The following is a 14,082-nucleotide window of genomic DNA, read 5'->3' on the forward strand; positions in this document are numbered from 1 at the left end:
AAAAAAAAAAAAAAAAAAAAAAGAAAAGAAATATGGCGAGCTAAGTAATAAATTTTTTTTGTTTATATATATATATATATATACACACACATACACATACACATACACACACACGTATTATTAATTATTATTATTATTTAATATTAATTATAATATTGAAGAAATTTTAAAGATATTTACAAAACATTTATCAACGAAGTATTAAATATGTCAAAGAAACATTTATACGTGTAATAGTAGCAAGGATACAATATCAATATCTATATAGCATGGATTTCACGCGCACGTTTAAATCATGCTCTAACGGATTAAACTCCATTCGCGAGGCTTTGACTTGGCCCGATCGCAATTCAATTGCGATTCGATTTTCAATTCGACATTGGACTACGTACGAAAGGTCACTTTTTAGCCGTCAATCTGTGAACGAAAGTTGACAGCGGCTTCAAATTTGTTAACTACATGGTGTGCTGACGAATAGAAAACAACATCTGCGCGATTCTATCGAGGTTTTATATGAAACGAAACAAAACCGAGTAAGAGAGAGAGAGAGAGAGAGGGAGAGAGAGAGAGAGAGAGAAAAAAAAGGAGAAAAAAAAACAAAAAAACGAAAAAAAAAGAGGGGGAAGAAAAAAAAAAAAAAAAAAAGGAAAAAGAAAAAAAAATTAAAACAGAAAAAGGAATTGAAAAAAAAAAGAATAAAATAAAATATAAAACTTCGAAAAAAAAAAGAGAGAGAGAAAAAAAATAAAACATTTTCGAACTGACCAACTCGTTTGCGTTAAAAACGAGAGAGAGAGAGAGAGAGAGAGAGAGAGAGAGAGAATCGGTCAGAAAAAACGATTCTGGCGATTTAACGACGCGCCGAACTCTCTCTTTTTGTTACTGTTATTTTTGTTGTTAACTCGTGGCAAGTTGTTGCTCATTTCCCTCTCTCTCCCTCTCTCTCTTTTTTTTTTGTCGACATTTTTTTTCTTCTTTTTTCATTTTTTATATCACAAAACGTCGACGTAAACGTCGGCGATTGGACAAAAAGCAAGAATACTATGCTTTTTGTCTTGCATCTTTTTTCTTTTATATATCTATTTATTTATTTATTTATTTATTTATTTATTTTCTTTTAATTTCCCTTATTTTTTCATAATTGATTTCGATAGAGCGAATTAACAATTTCGTACGATATTCTCTGTCTTATAAATAAACATAATAATCATACATATATACGCGAATATTGACAAATTTATAAAACTATGGCGATTAGAATTGCTCGAAGCTAAATGTTATCGCTATTAATTTTAGATTGGAGATACTCGTTTGATACTTTTCAAAAATTAAGAAGAAAAAAATTGTCATTGTTTTTTTTTCAAGCAATGTTTGACGTTATTGTCTTTTTTTTTTTTTTTTTTTTTAATTGTTAAAACATTGCTATTTTATAACAAGTCGCGTGACACAAGTATTCTCTCTCTCTCTCTCTCTCTCTCTCTCTCTCTCTCTCTCTCTCTCTCTCTCTCTCTCTCTCTCTACATATATATATATATATATATATATATATATATTTATTTATAAATTAAAATTTTTTCATAATAATTACGAATACTTTGATCAATCGTAATTAAAAATCTTTTATAATAATTAAAAATACGGTAATCAATTATAATTAAAGATCTTTCTCGACAATAATGAATTTCAATTAGTAATAAAAAATGTTTCAATGTTTCACATATAAATATCAATCATGAGTGAAAAGTCATATAAAAAAAAAAAAAGAAAAAAAAAAAAAAAATATATATATATATATATATATATATATATCGTAAAATATCTATTATTATTATTCATGATCTTACGCACACGTACGAAAGAAAGACACACACAAAATCATAAATATTTCAGCCTTCTTATGTGAATATATATACACACACACACACACGTACATACGTACATATACTTATACACACCACCCTATCGTAAGTAATCCCCATGAGATGCATCGACGCGTATAGAAGGAAGATAAGGAAGGAACTTTGAAAATGCGTTCGCGGAAAGGAAGTTCCATTGGTGGCTACTGCTCGATCAAAGGATCGAAAGGATCTGAGAGAGAAAGAGAAAGAGACAGAGAAGAAGAAGAAGAGGAAGAAGAAGAAGAAGAAGAGGAAGAAGAAGAGGAAGAAGAAGAGGAAGAAGAAGAGGAAGAAGAAGGAGAAGGAGGAGAAGGAGGAGAAGAAGGAGGAGAGTGAGTTCGTATAAAAGAAGGATCACGAAGGAGCTGGAGAACGTTCTGGACCACCCGAGAGAGAAGTTCAGAAGTGGTTGGGAAGTTGCGGCGCCCAACGTGACTTTGGGGGGTCTTCTTATCTTCCATTTCTTAAGCTGAACCATCCACCACCTCTCTCTCTCTCTCTCTTTTTTTTTCTTTTACATTAACTTTTATGACTATATACACATCTATCCTTTATCATTAATTAATATGATTATATGCATTTATTTTATTAATCCATCATTAATTTATGTTTCTAATAATTAATATGAAATCTATATATAATTTGTTTCTCTTTCTCTTTCTCTCTCTCTCTCTCTCTCTCTCTCTCTCTCCTTTTTTTTTATTGATCTAATTTTTCAACTAATTTTGTGAAGTCTCTTAAATATACATTTATTATTTTCATCTTTCTTTCTCTTTAAATTTGTATTAATTTTAAACTAAGTTCTGTATCGTCATCGTTATTATTATTATTATTATTATTATTATTATTATTATTATTATTATTATTAATATTATTATTGTTATTATTATTATAATTATTATTATTATTATTAATATTAATATTATTATTATTATTAGTTACTATAAAATTATTTGTCGATTTTCTCTCTTGACCTGGACAATTCAGTATTATTCAATCTCTCTCTCTCTTTCTCTCTATTTCTATTGATTCATTCATATTAATTTCGCACTATTACTGTTCTCAATATACTTTAATTCTTATTACAATTTATCATTTAAACAAAATTGTATTGGACGAACTAGTATAAAAAAAGTAAAGAGAGAGAGAGAGAGAGTAAAGAAAGGAAAATTCTTCTAACAATTACCAAATTTTTACATATTTCACGAATAATTTGCGAAAAAAAAAAAAAAAAAGAAAAAACGAAAAATATCATAGAAAAGAGCGATCGTTAATTAATATAAATAAATCTCATATTATCTCCATTCCAACGAATTCTTTTCTCAGCTAAATATTCCTCTAACGGAATTCGAACGAAAAGATTCGCGAAACTATCCAAAAGAAAGAGAAAGAAACAGAGAGAGAAAGAGAGAGAGAGAGAGAGAGAGAGAGAGAAAGAAAGAGAGATCGAAGAACAGTAGCCCTGGAATGGTGCAGGGCTACCCGCAGAGCACGGCTACTTGCTGTGGCAGCTTCGCGAAGGAAAAGACAAAGGAGGGCCCACGCTTTCATCCATGCCGACATTAAGGTACCTACCGTATACGCCCTTTTGCGACACAATAAGGTCCGCATGCGGGTCCAACGGATCTCACGTCTTCCACCTATATACGCATACGCACGCTTTTCTTTACAATAAGAGAGACTCTCTCTCTCTCTCTTTCTTTTTCTGTTCAATCTTCTCTCTTTTCCTCTCCTCCCTCTTTCACCCTCTTTCTGTCTCTTTCGTTTCGTTTAATTTTTATTTTTTTCCTTCTCTCTCTCTCTCTCTCTCGCTTTCTCATGGGAGATATTTTATCATCCGATAAAATCGTTAAATCAACATCAAGAGGGAAATAGAGTATACTGATATTCTCTGATATATGTATACGTGTGTATGCGCGTATGCGCTTATGTTTGTTTGTGTGTGTGTGTCTCTCTCTCTCTTTCTCTCTTTCTCTCTCTCTTTCTCTCTCTCTCTCTCTCTGTGTGTGTGTGTATGTGTATCTATCTATAGTAGAACAGCTCGTTTATGAAGTTTCGCGACGATAAACCGCAGCTAGGAAAATTGCCGAGCGAGCGACGCCCGGCGAATAATTGATTATGTGGGAGACGATGGTTAATGGGGCCAATAATTTATAAATCGATCCGATGTGTAGTATGGAATACCGATGGAAAATATTTTCCTTCCTTGTGCGAATTAAAATGATTATGTATATATATATATATATATGTATATATGTATATATAAATAAAAAAGAAAGAAAAAAAAAAAAGAAAAACAAAAGGAACGCATTCCTGAATATTTCTGAAAAATTCATTACATAATGATATGAAAGAGAAAGAGGGAAAAAAAAGAAAAAAAAAAAAAAAAAAAAAAAGAAAAGAAAAGAAATCGAAAGATTAAAAATGGATAGATATACGCGTAAAAAAACGCGTGAAACAATATAAAACTAAATAAAATGAAATAATAAAGTACTTAAAATAAAGGAGGAAGTTTCTATAGAGATAAAGAGAGAGAGAGAGAGAGAGAAAGAGAGGGGAAAAGAGTGAGAGAGAGAAGAAAGGTGATTGCATGCTGAAGGTATAATACAAAATGGCGACGACTCGAAGACTATGGAAGAGACAATGTATAATTCTACGTTCGCCGATAATTATTATGACTTTCCAAGTTCCTTTGCTATATTACAATAGGCACTCCACCTTCTCCTCCACCTTCTCCTCTTCCTCCTCCTCTTGCTCCTCCTTCTCTATTTCTACCTCCACATTCACCTTCACTTCCTCTTTTTCTTTTTGCTACCGGTTATATTCCGAACTTCTCCTCCCTCGCGAGAGCGGCACCAGGTAAAACGGTCTTTCTTCTCTTTCTCTTCGTCCTTTCTCGACGTTTTCATTCGACAAAGACGAGGACGATGACGACGACGACACAACGACGACACAACGACGACACAACGACGACACAACGACGACGACGACGACGTTCGCCAGTAATAATAAAGTGACATTAGCAAGCATGCGATCCCGCGATAAACTTTCCAAATTTATTCCTCTTACCCTCTCGATGTCGTCGTTTCCCTTTGCTAGCGTTAAACCAACTCTACCATATCAGGCTAAATTCGTCGCGAGCTTCTTAAATAATGTCTTGTAAATGTATATCATTTCTTATCAAATTTACACGCGATTTTTCTTTTCTTTTCTCTCTTTTTTTGTTTTTTTCTTTTTCTTGTTGTTTTCTTTTTCTTTTTGCTCTTGTTTCTTTATATTCGTTCGTTTTGTTTTCTTATTTTTTTTTTTCACACCCCCCTTTTTGTTTTTGTTTTTTTTTTTTTTTTTTTCCCCCCAAGTAAAAATCATCAACTTAATGATTTATTATAGCGACATTATTGTTGTATTGTGTATATTTTATAGGAGAACAAGAAAAATACGAATTATTATTTTTCCTATGAATTAACGACGAAAAAAGAAAAAAGAAAAGATAATAAAAAAATAAAAAAGAAAACAAAAAAAAAAGAGAAAGAGAAAAGAAAATTCCCTAGTGATCGATAAAACAGGAATCTACGAATAAATTCTCATTCTCATTCTCTCTCTCTCTCTCTCTCTCTCTCTCTCTCTCTCTCTCTCTCTCTCTCTCTCTCTCTCTCTCTTTCATCGTATTACATAAAATGTCAAACGGTAGGATTATTATTCAAGAAGGAAGGGAACTAATTGGATTCGAATTAATTTGAGTAGGAAAAAAGGAGAGTAAGGACTCGTGGCCTCTTTTTACAGAAAGAGGGGGAAGGGGGAGGCAGGAGGGAGGAGGTGGAGGAGGAGGGGGAGGGTTAGGGAGGTGGTACTGGTGGCGGTGGAAGGTAGAAGAGAAGAAGAAGGAAGAGAAGAAGGAAGAGGATGAGGAAGAGGATGAGGAAGAGGAAAGTAAGCGATAAATCTCGCGACACCCCTACTCGTCGAGCGAGAATCTTATCGATTAAACTACCAGAGAGTCTCGGATGGGAAAGAAAGATTTTCCATTCTTCCTCGAGCACCTAATTTATGCGACCTCTCAAACATCGTCGTCGTCGTCGTCGTCGTCGTCGTCGTCGTCGTCGTCATCGTCGTCGTCGTCGTCTCCCCGCTTGCCTAAGTTTACAATTTCGCGGCTAGCAGTACCACTCGACCTCAGACAGAGCGTGACGGTGGCCGGGTTTTAAAGCATAAAAGAAATTATAAGCTGGTAAAAAGAAGAAGAAAAAAAAAGAAAGAAAGAAAAAAAAAAAAGAAAAAAAAAAAAGAAATAAGAAGAAGGATAACTCAGGTGGCCCCGAACTATGGTGACACAGTTATATCTGCCTATTACAATCGTTCGTACCACGAACCAAACGAGGGTGCTCTCTTTTTCTATCCATTTTTATTTCCCTATTTCCATTCTCTCATTTATCTAATTATCAAAATTGTATGTGTATCGATTCACTAAATAATAATAATAATAATAATAATAATAATAATAATAATAATAATAATAATATATATATATATATATATATATATATGTGTGTGTATATTATATTCTCCTCAGATTGTGTCAACTTTGCGAGGATATGAAAATAAATTTTATTCAAGTGGGATAGGTACCAACCTGTACCATCGTATTCTACGTATACCATTCTAATTTACTATCGTCTCTTGTAGATTCAATTATTTTTTTCCTCCCTTCTCTCTTTCTTTTTTCTTTTTGTTGTTGCTATTGTTGTTATAATATCTCGATAATTGTTAATATTTCTAATTATTTCTTTTCCTCTTTTTCTTCTTTTTTTTTTTTCGTTTTGTTTCTTTTTTCTTTTTTTTTCTCTCTCTATGGTTAGAATTTCAACATCATGCCACCTAATATTTTACAAATAATTATATCATCCAATATCATACGCATATTGCAGGAACATTATAGTTGATAATATTTTTCTTCTTTTTTTTTTTTTTTTTTTTTTTTTTTTTTTTTTTTTTTTTTTTTTTTTCAAGCATTAAATCATTTAAAATATTTTCTTCTAACACTTCATGAACATTATATTATTTAATACTAAATAAATATAGTATTCTACTAATACATTTTTATATATTTTTCACGGAACGAAGCTTCACATTTTTTCCATACTCCTTTTGGATAAAATTCAATATGTAATTTTTTTTATTTATTTTTTTTTCTTTTTTTTTTTTTTTACTTTTCTTTATTTTTTTATTTTTTTTTTATGAATAATAATAATTGTTTGATACGAGAAATTCATCGGATGATTGTGATTTGGTATTTCGATGTAAAAAAAAAAAAAAAAAAAAGAACATACATATATATATATAAATATTGCAAATAAGAGGGAGAGAAAGAGAGAGAGAGAGAGAGAGAGAGAGAGAGAGAGAGAGAGAGAGAGTGAAACACGCAAATTTGACGTTAACGTCGGGGAGCGTTTAATTTGACGTGAGCCTCGAAATGGCACGCGATCGTTTGCCTCCCGAATGTTTGCAATGCTCCAGACTCCTCGTCGTGAACGCTGCGTGTTCGACGGATTAAATTTCGAGCCATTATTGCACCATAGCGATTTCGTTGGTTCGATCACGTACCATTTACTACATGATTCGCATCTATCCTATTTTATTACGAATATATGTATATATGTATGTATGAATGTTCCTTCATATATATATATATATATAAACTATTAAAATTTTTTCTAAATAAATTTGACTTTAAAAATTACTATAAATGTAATATTAAAAAAAAAAATGAAGATGTATGCATGTATGTATGTGTGTATATATTATATATATATATATATATATATATATATATATATAAAGATAGAATTATGTTACATGATTAATAAAAAAATTAATTATTTAATTGAAATAAATATTCGTTTACTGTTACTTTCTATCTATAGACTTAGAAATCGATGATGTATAGTTTATCGAGCCAATTAGGAATAATTTAGAAGATATATAGAGAACACGAGTTATCTATATATAAACACGACATAGACTTAGAATATTCTAACATTAATGTACTTTCTTTCTCTTGTATGTATCAACATGAAATAATAATAATAATAATAATAATAATAATAATAATAATAATAATAATAATAAAAAAAAAAATAATAATAATAATAATGATGATGATGATGATGATAGTAATAATAATAAAAAAGAAAAAGAAGAAGGAGAAAGAAAAGAAAAGAATTATTAAACAAAATATCAATATCTTAATTCAATAATTAATTTAATGAGAAAGATTCTATAACTATGATATACTTTGGCGACGTTCGTGAACTGGTACCATGACGCATATCTCTAACCGAAGTCTACTCTAATTGTTTAGAAATTGCGCGAAATCGGACGACAATTAGCTGCATGCATGCATGAACGTAGTAGACGAACTCAAAATTACCAACGATGGTACATAAGGGCCACCATTAAAGGGGAAACAAACGATTTAATAATTCAAATTAATATGATGAGAGTAAAAGGGAGATAGATAGAGAAAGAATGTCTATCTAATTGGACGATAGTTTTCTTCACTCGAGAACAAAGGAGAAGCTCGTTAATTTATAAGACAATTACGACGAACCTACCTATGTACTTTTAATTGTGCTTTTGCTTTTTTTCCTATTGCTTTTTCTTTTTTTAATTCTAAATTTAAAAAGATTTAGATCCTTACTAGATTCTCCATGATATTCGATAATTATTAAGTAAATTAGTGAATAAGAATTTTTTTTTTAATTTTTAATAAGAAACGTTAATGTAATTTGTTAAACTTTAACGAATAATAAATTGCTTATAAAAGTAAAACGAATTAGTTAGATTGTTATTAATATATGGTTTTAGTATATTCACTTACTACTGTAGGTGTCTTGCCAACCCAGTACACCGCAAAGTAAAGCCAAAGTTTTTCCACTACCGGTAGGACTTTCAAGTAGACAATGATTTTCTTTTGTACAGCTTTCAATAAGCTTGAATAATAAGAGAGTAATAATTATATTAATTTTAATTGTTGTCCTCATAATATAAATCAAATGATAAATTTATTATCGATGAAAAACTTACCCTATTCATCACAGCGAGCTGACAAGGGTACGGTTGGACTGGAAATTTCACTTTACTACCAGCAATGACTAATTCATCTTGCATTACATCTGTTGTCTGAAGTTCTTTCATTTCAACCATATCAGAAATAATGGGTGGACTAGGATTATTAAAATATTTAATCGGTGTCTCCTCACTCTTCGTAAACCTTTGTCGTACAGATACCTTTCTTATTTTGGATTCTTTTATTACCGATATAGGAACTGAGTTATCAAAAGCTGTAGACATGCATTTACTTTTATCATTATTACCATCTTGAGAATCTGAACTTAATCGTTTTTGTTTCTTCCAAGGAAATAATCCCATTCTTGTAGCATGTGAAACACAAGAGGCTTGAGTAAAATCATCAGATATATTAGAATCTGTATCTGTACTTATATCAAACACATCTGGTTTAGCTTTCTCATTGTTACTTTCAGAATTTACATCAGTGCTAGTAGTTTCTTTAACAGAAGACTGTTGTTGTTGCAAAGCAGATAATTGATTTAAATTATCAGAATCATTGGAATCTGATTCTATGCTTATATCAAGAACGATTGGTGTTTTCTTCTTATTGCTATCATTAGGAATTAAATCAACGTTAATAGATTTTTTAACTGTAGAATGTTTTAAATGATTGCGTAATGACAAAGGATTTTTTATTTTTTCTCCTTCAGTAGAAGACTCATCAGATGAGATTTCAAAAATATCTATATGAAATCTCTCTTTGTCATTTTTTGATTTAGATGAATCCATTCTGTAACAATACATATATTGACACATAACATTTTAACACACACAACATACTTTGACAATAATCTTAAACCTAACCTCCATTTAATTGTATTAAATAATATAAATTACTAACTTAATATCGTAGTAGAACCAATCTTCGATATAAAACTTGATTAGATGATAAAGTAACGTAACAATAATGGCAATAATTATCAAAATCACATGCATCGATCTACGATGGCACGAAGGTTAAAAATGAAACTCAAATCTTATGATTATTAAAAATGACAACACATTTATTCACTGTTATTTCTCTTTATGAATATTATCGTCGTATAACCTACAATTAATTCCATGAAATGAAAATAAATGACGTAATAAAATAGATTAGAAATATTATCAGAATAGATGACATACCGTAAAGCCTGTGACTCCTTCGCGCCACGTTACTCGAATTATACACGTTTTCTCTGATCGAAACAAAAACACACGTGTTGCGCTTTGGGCACCTCGAGAGATCAACGTTATTAACCTTTATCGTACATTTTTATTATCGTACGCCCGTATGAAAATAATTACGAATAAAATAAGAAGAACGTTGGATCACTTGAACGATAGGAAAAAACTACAGGAATATTAATTAAAAATAATGCACTATCGTCCTTGACGTTCGAACAAAGGAGGGGGCTCACGTGACCGATCACGAAGATTCCTATTGGTCGTAGATCATACGCGGGAAATATTCATCAATTTAGTAATTACTTCGTACGTATTATTATGAAACATAAAACAATCCAATTAAAATATTCATAGACAATTAATTTATCACGATTAATTTTCCTTTCTCTTTTTCTCTTCTTTTCTTTTTCTTCTTCTCGTTTCATTAATATCGTACAATTAATGATTAGAAAAGAAAAAATTTCGTTTTGTCCATTGTCCAAGGAAGAAAGAGGCTTCCCCTGTTTTCTTTTCTTTTCTTTTCGTTCAATTTTTTTGTTTGTTTGTTTCTTCTTCTTCTTTTTTTTTCTTTCTCTCTTTTTTTTTTTTTTTTTCTTTTTTCCTTTCTTTCTTTCTTTCTCAACGATTTATGCCCGAGAACCGGGTAAAAGGGGGATTTCAAAGTAAAGAAGAAAATTCTGATTCCAGGCTCTTCGAAATTTTGTTTTGGTGCGGTGGTAACATCAAAGGAGTAACAGAATTTAAAACCCATATCGCGTGCGTGTGTCTTGAATAAAGAATGTTATATTACCCGTTGGAACATCTCTCGACACCGGGCATGAATCCTCCTTATCAAATTATCCGGAACTTCCCACGGATTCTTTGCGTTGTACTTACTTACGTATATGTACGTGTACGTATGTATATCGTACGTATGTTATATATACTGGGTGTCCACTTTTGAGATCAAACGTGAAGGAGGAAGAAAGAAAGAGGGAAAGAAAAAAGAAAAAAAGAAAATAAAATAGAAAGAATAAAAAAGAAAAGGCAAATAAGAAATGAAACGAAACAAATTTCTTTTACGAAAATTTTGAATAATTTCGAAGAATCGTATTATATATATATATATATATATATATATATATATATATATATATTGACTCTTTGTAAAAATTACGTAAAAGTAGAGCGAGAACGATAATGTCGTAAGCGTAAGACGAACGGGCCCTGGTGGCGACAGACAGGGAGGGGTAGGGTAGGGTGGGGTGGGTGGGCTAGGGTCACGTACTTGCAATGAAATTATTCTCAAAGCTTGGTATCGCAATTTCCGCTCACGTTTCAGTTTTAAAAGATTTCCTATCTTCCTTGCACTTTCACACGGTTATGATAACGATCTTAACGATAATGTTCCCAGTGCGAATGTTAACAACGTTGAGATTTGTTTTGTTTCGTTTCGTTTTGTTTTATAGTTGTTAATCATTTGTCGTTCTCTTGTTTTTCTCTTTTCTTTTCTTTTCTTTTCTTTTCATTTCATTTTTTCTTTTTATTCTTTTCCTTTCTCTTTTTCGGACATTATTATCGTTTCCTGATCTCGTAAAACGTTTTAGCTCTTGTCTCATATAGGAAATCTCAAAGACGATCATATAATTCATAAGTTTGACCACTGGACCGTAAGTTATGCATATCCAAAACGATCCCCATAAAACATACGGAGGGTGGATAGGAGTCATTACTAGAAAATGTGGCAAATTGCGTGTAACAACCCCTCTTTTGAACGTTCGTAGAATGCGAGATTAAATTCGGTCGGTTCGAGTAAACCGTTTCGCGCAACCCTCGTCAACGTGTTTTTTTCCTCTCTGTCTGTCTCTCTCTCTCTTTCTTTCTTCTTTTTATTCTTTTTTTTTTTTCTTAATCCTATTCTAATCTTTGTGTTAATGCATACCCTATGTATAACGTTTATGAATTATATACTCATGTATTTAATTAATTAATTACTTGGAATTAGTTTTAATATTTAATTGAATAATCCCGCTTCGATACGAAATGCGAATGAATTAATATATCTTTTTTCTTTTTTTAGGTCTTGTTAAAAAAAAAAAAAAAAAAAAAGAACAAAACAATTCAGAAGATATACTCTTTTCGTAAATTTTAATTCTTTTCTTTTCTCTTTTCTTTCTTTTTTTTTTTTTTTTTTGATTTGAAAGGAAAGAAAAGAAAAAAAGGAGAAGAAAAAAGAGAAGAAGAAGAAATGTAAATATTTCCGATAAAAGCAATCGACAAAATATTTTCACGTAGAATCGGGCCGGACACAAGTTTATCCTATTGTAAGGGTGGAAAAAGAAAATTGTAGAATGATAGAGGGTTGAAAAGAAAGTATAGTAGAGGAATTGAGGGAGGGAGGGGGGGTAGGTGAAAAGGGAAGAGATTTCCGATCTTCAGTCCATATTTCGTGGTCACCCTGAACAAATTCGTAGGACGAATGTGTGTTTCTCTTGTGGTCACCATAAGCAAAGAAGAAGAAGAAGAAGAAGAAGAAGAAGAAAAAAAGAGGAGGAGGAGGAGGACAAAAAAGAGAGGAGAGAGAGACAGATAGATAAATAGAATGAGAAAGAGAGATAGAGAAAAAATATGAAATATAAATAAAACATATTCTTATACTCTGACGGCAAGTGCAATAAAAATGCGGGAAAAGATCAGAAAAGATGTTCGAGGAATATAAAGTAGTTCCCTTCTTTTTTTTCCTTTTCTATTCTTCTCTTTCTTTTTTGTTTTCATTTTTCTCTTCTTCTTTCTTTCTGGTTTTTTTTCCTTTTCTCTATCTCTCTCTCTCTCTCTCTCTCTCTCTCTCTCTCTCTTCCAAATCTCTACAATCAATTAACTCAATTCTTCTTTTTTCCTTTTTTTTTCTTCTTTTCTCTTTTCGAACACGCATGCGTCCACGAATTTTTTTCCCTTCTTTCTCCGTTTACGTTACTTCAATTTTCTGTTTTGTTTTGTTTTTTTTTCTTTCTTTTTTTTTTTTTTATTCCACATGCTCTTATATCTACTATCTTTTCTTTTCTTTTCTTTTTTTTTTCTTCGCTCTCTGTCCCTTTGATTTATCATCGTAAAATATTTCGAAAGAAAAAGCAATACAATTTCGTTCGTATTGGAACTTTTTTTTATTTTTTTTTAAACTCTTTTTTTTTTTTTAATTATATTTATTCAAATTTCTGCGTGCGTGTGCGTGTGCGTGTACGTGTGTGTGTGTGTTCGTTCGTTTTCTTTTTTTTTTTTTTCTAACAATAATGCTTTCGAAAAGTAAAAAAAATTATTTACTCCGATTAATCTCGAGTTCGTCAAAAAAAGAAAAGAAAAAGAAAAAGAAAAAATATAAAATTGTTCGTCAAGTGATATCACGTATTCGAGATGAATCTTCAATCTTCCAGTATCGCCCTAACATCCGTCACGGTTTAGCAGTATATTTCATAATCCGGATAATTTATCATTATACCGAAGTTAGAACGTTCGTCCATGAGAATGAATCAGAAAGGAGATCCTTGCTTCTCTTTCTCTGTCCTTTTTTCTTTTTTTCTTTTTTTTCCTTTGCTTCTACCTTATTTTTTCTTTCTTTCTTTCTTTTTTTTTTCTTTTTTGACCCAAAAGAGGAGCTGTTCTCTCTCTCTCTCTCTCTCTCTCTCTCTCTCTCTCTCTCTCTCTCTCTCTCTCTCTCTCTCTCTCTCTCTCTTTTCTTGACAAAAGCATTGCATAGTCCGAAATCACAGTAGGATCTCCCTCGGACGAATATTATATGCGAACGAGTACCGAATGTTAAGAAGTTTCAGAAATTCGCGAGAATGCAAGAACGTTGAAATAACGTTGAATAAGTTTGTAAACGACAAAAAAAAAAAAAAAAAAAAAAAAAGAAAAA

At 31.3% G+C, this 14,082-nt stretch overlaps 1 protein-coding gene across 2 annotated transcripts in view; it reads right to left on the reverse strand.

Annotated features, from left to right (window-relative positions):
* LOC124953421 (Fanconi anemia group J protein homolog) overlaps positions 1 to 10,603 on the reverse strand; it is a 65,702-nt gene extending 55,099 nt beyond the window's left edge. The window contains exons 1-4 of one of the 2 annotated variants that reach the window (XM_047504775.1): positions 10,152 to 10,603; positions 9,868 to 10,074; positions 8,982 to 9,756; positions 8,776 to 8,887 (exon numbers count right to left, since the gene is read on the reverse strand). In XM_047504775.1, the coding sequence (XP_047360731.1) occupies positions 8,776 to 8,887; positions 8,982 to 9,756; positions 9,868 to 9,962 (982 nt within the window). In that variant the 5' untranslated portion in view covers positions 9,963 to 10,074; positions 10,152 to 10,603. The remainder of the gene's footprint in view (positions 1 to 8,775; positions 8,888 to 8,981; positions 9,757 to 9,867; positions 10,075 to 10,151) is intronic. The other variant, XM_047504776.1, reaches the window with a different exon arrangement.
* Positions 10,604 to 14,082: the final 3,479 nt, after the last annotated feature.

The sequence above is a fragment of the Vespa velutina genome, chromosome 12 (genome assembly GCF_912470025.1).
Source record: "Vespa velutina chromosome 12, iVesVel2.1, whole genome shotgun sequence".
NCBI lineage: Eukaryota > Metazoa > Arthropoda > Insecta > Hymenoptera > Vespidae > Vespa > Vespa velutina.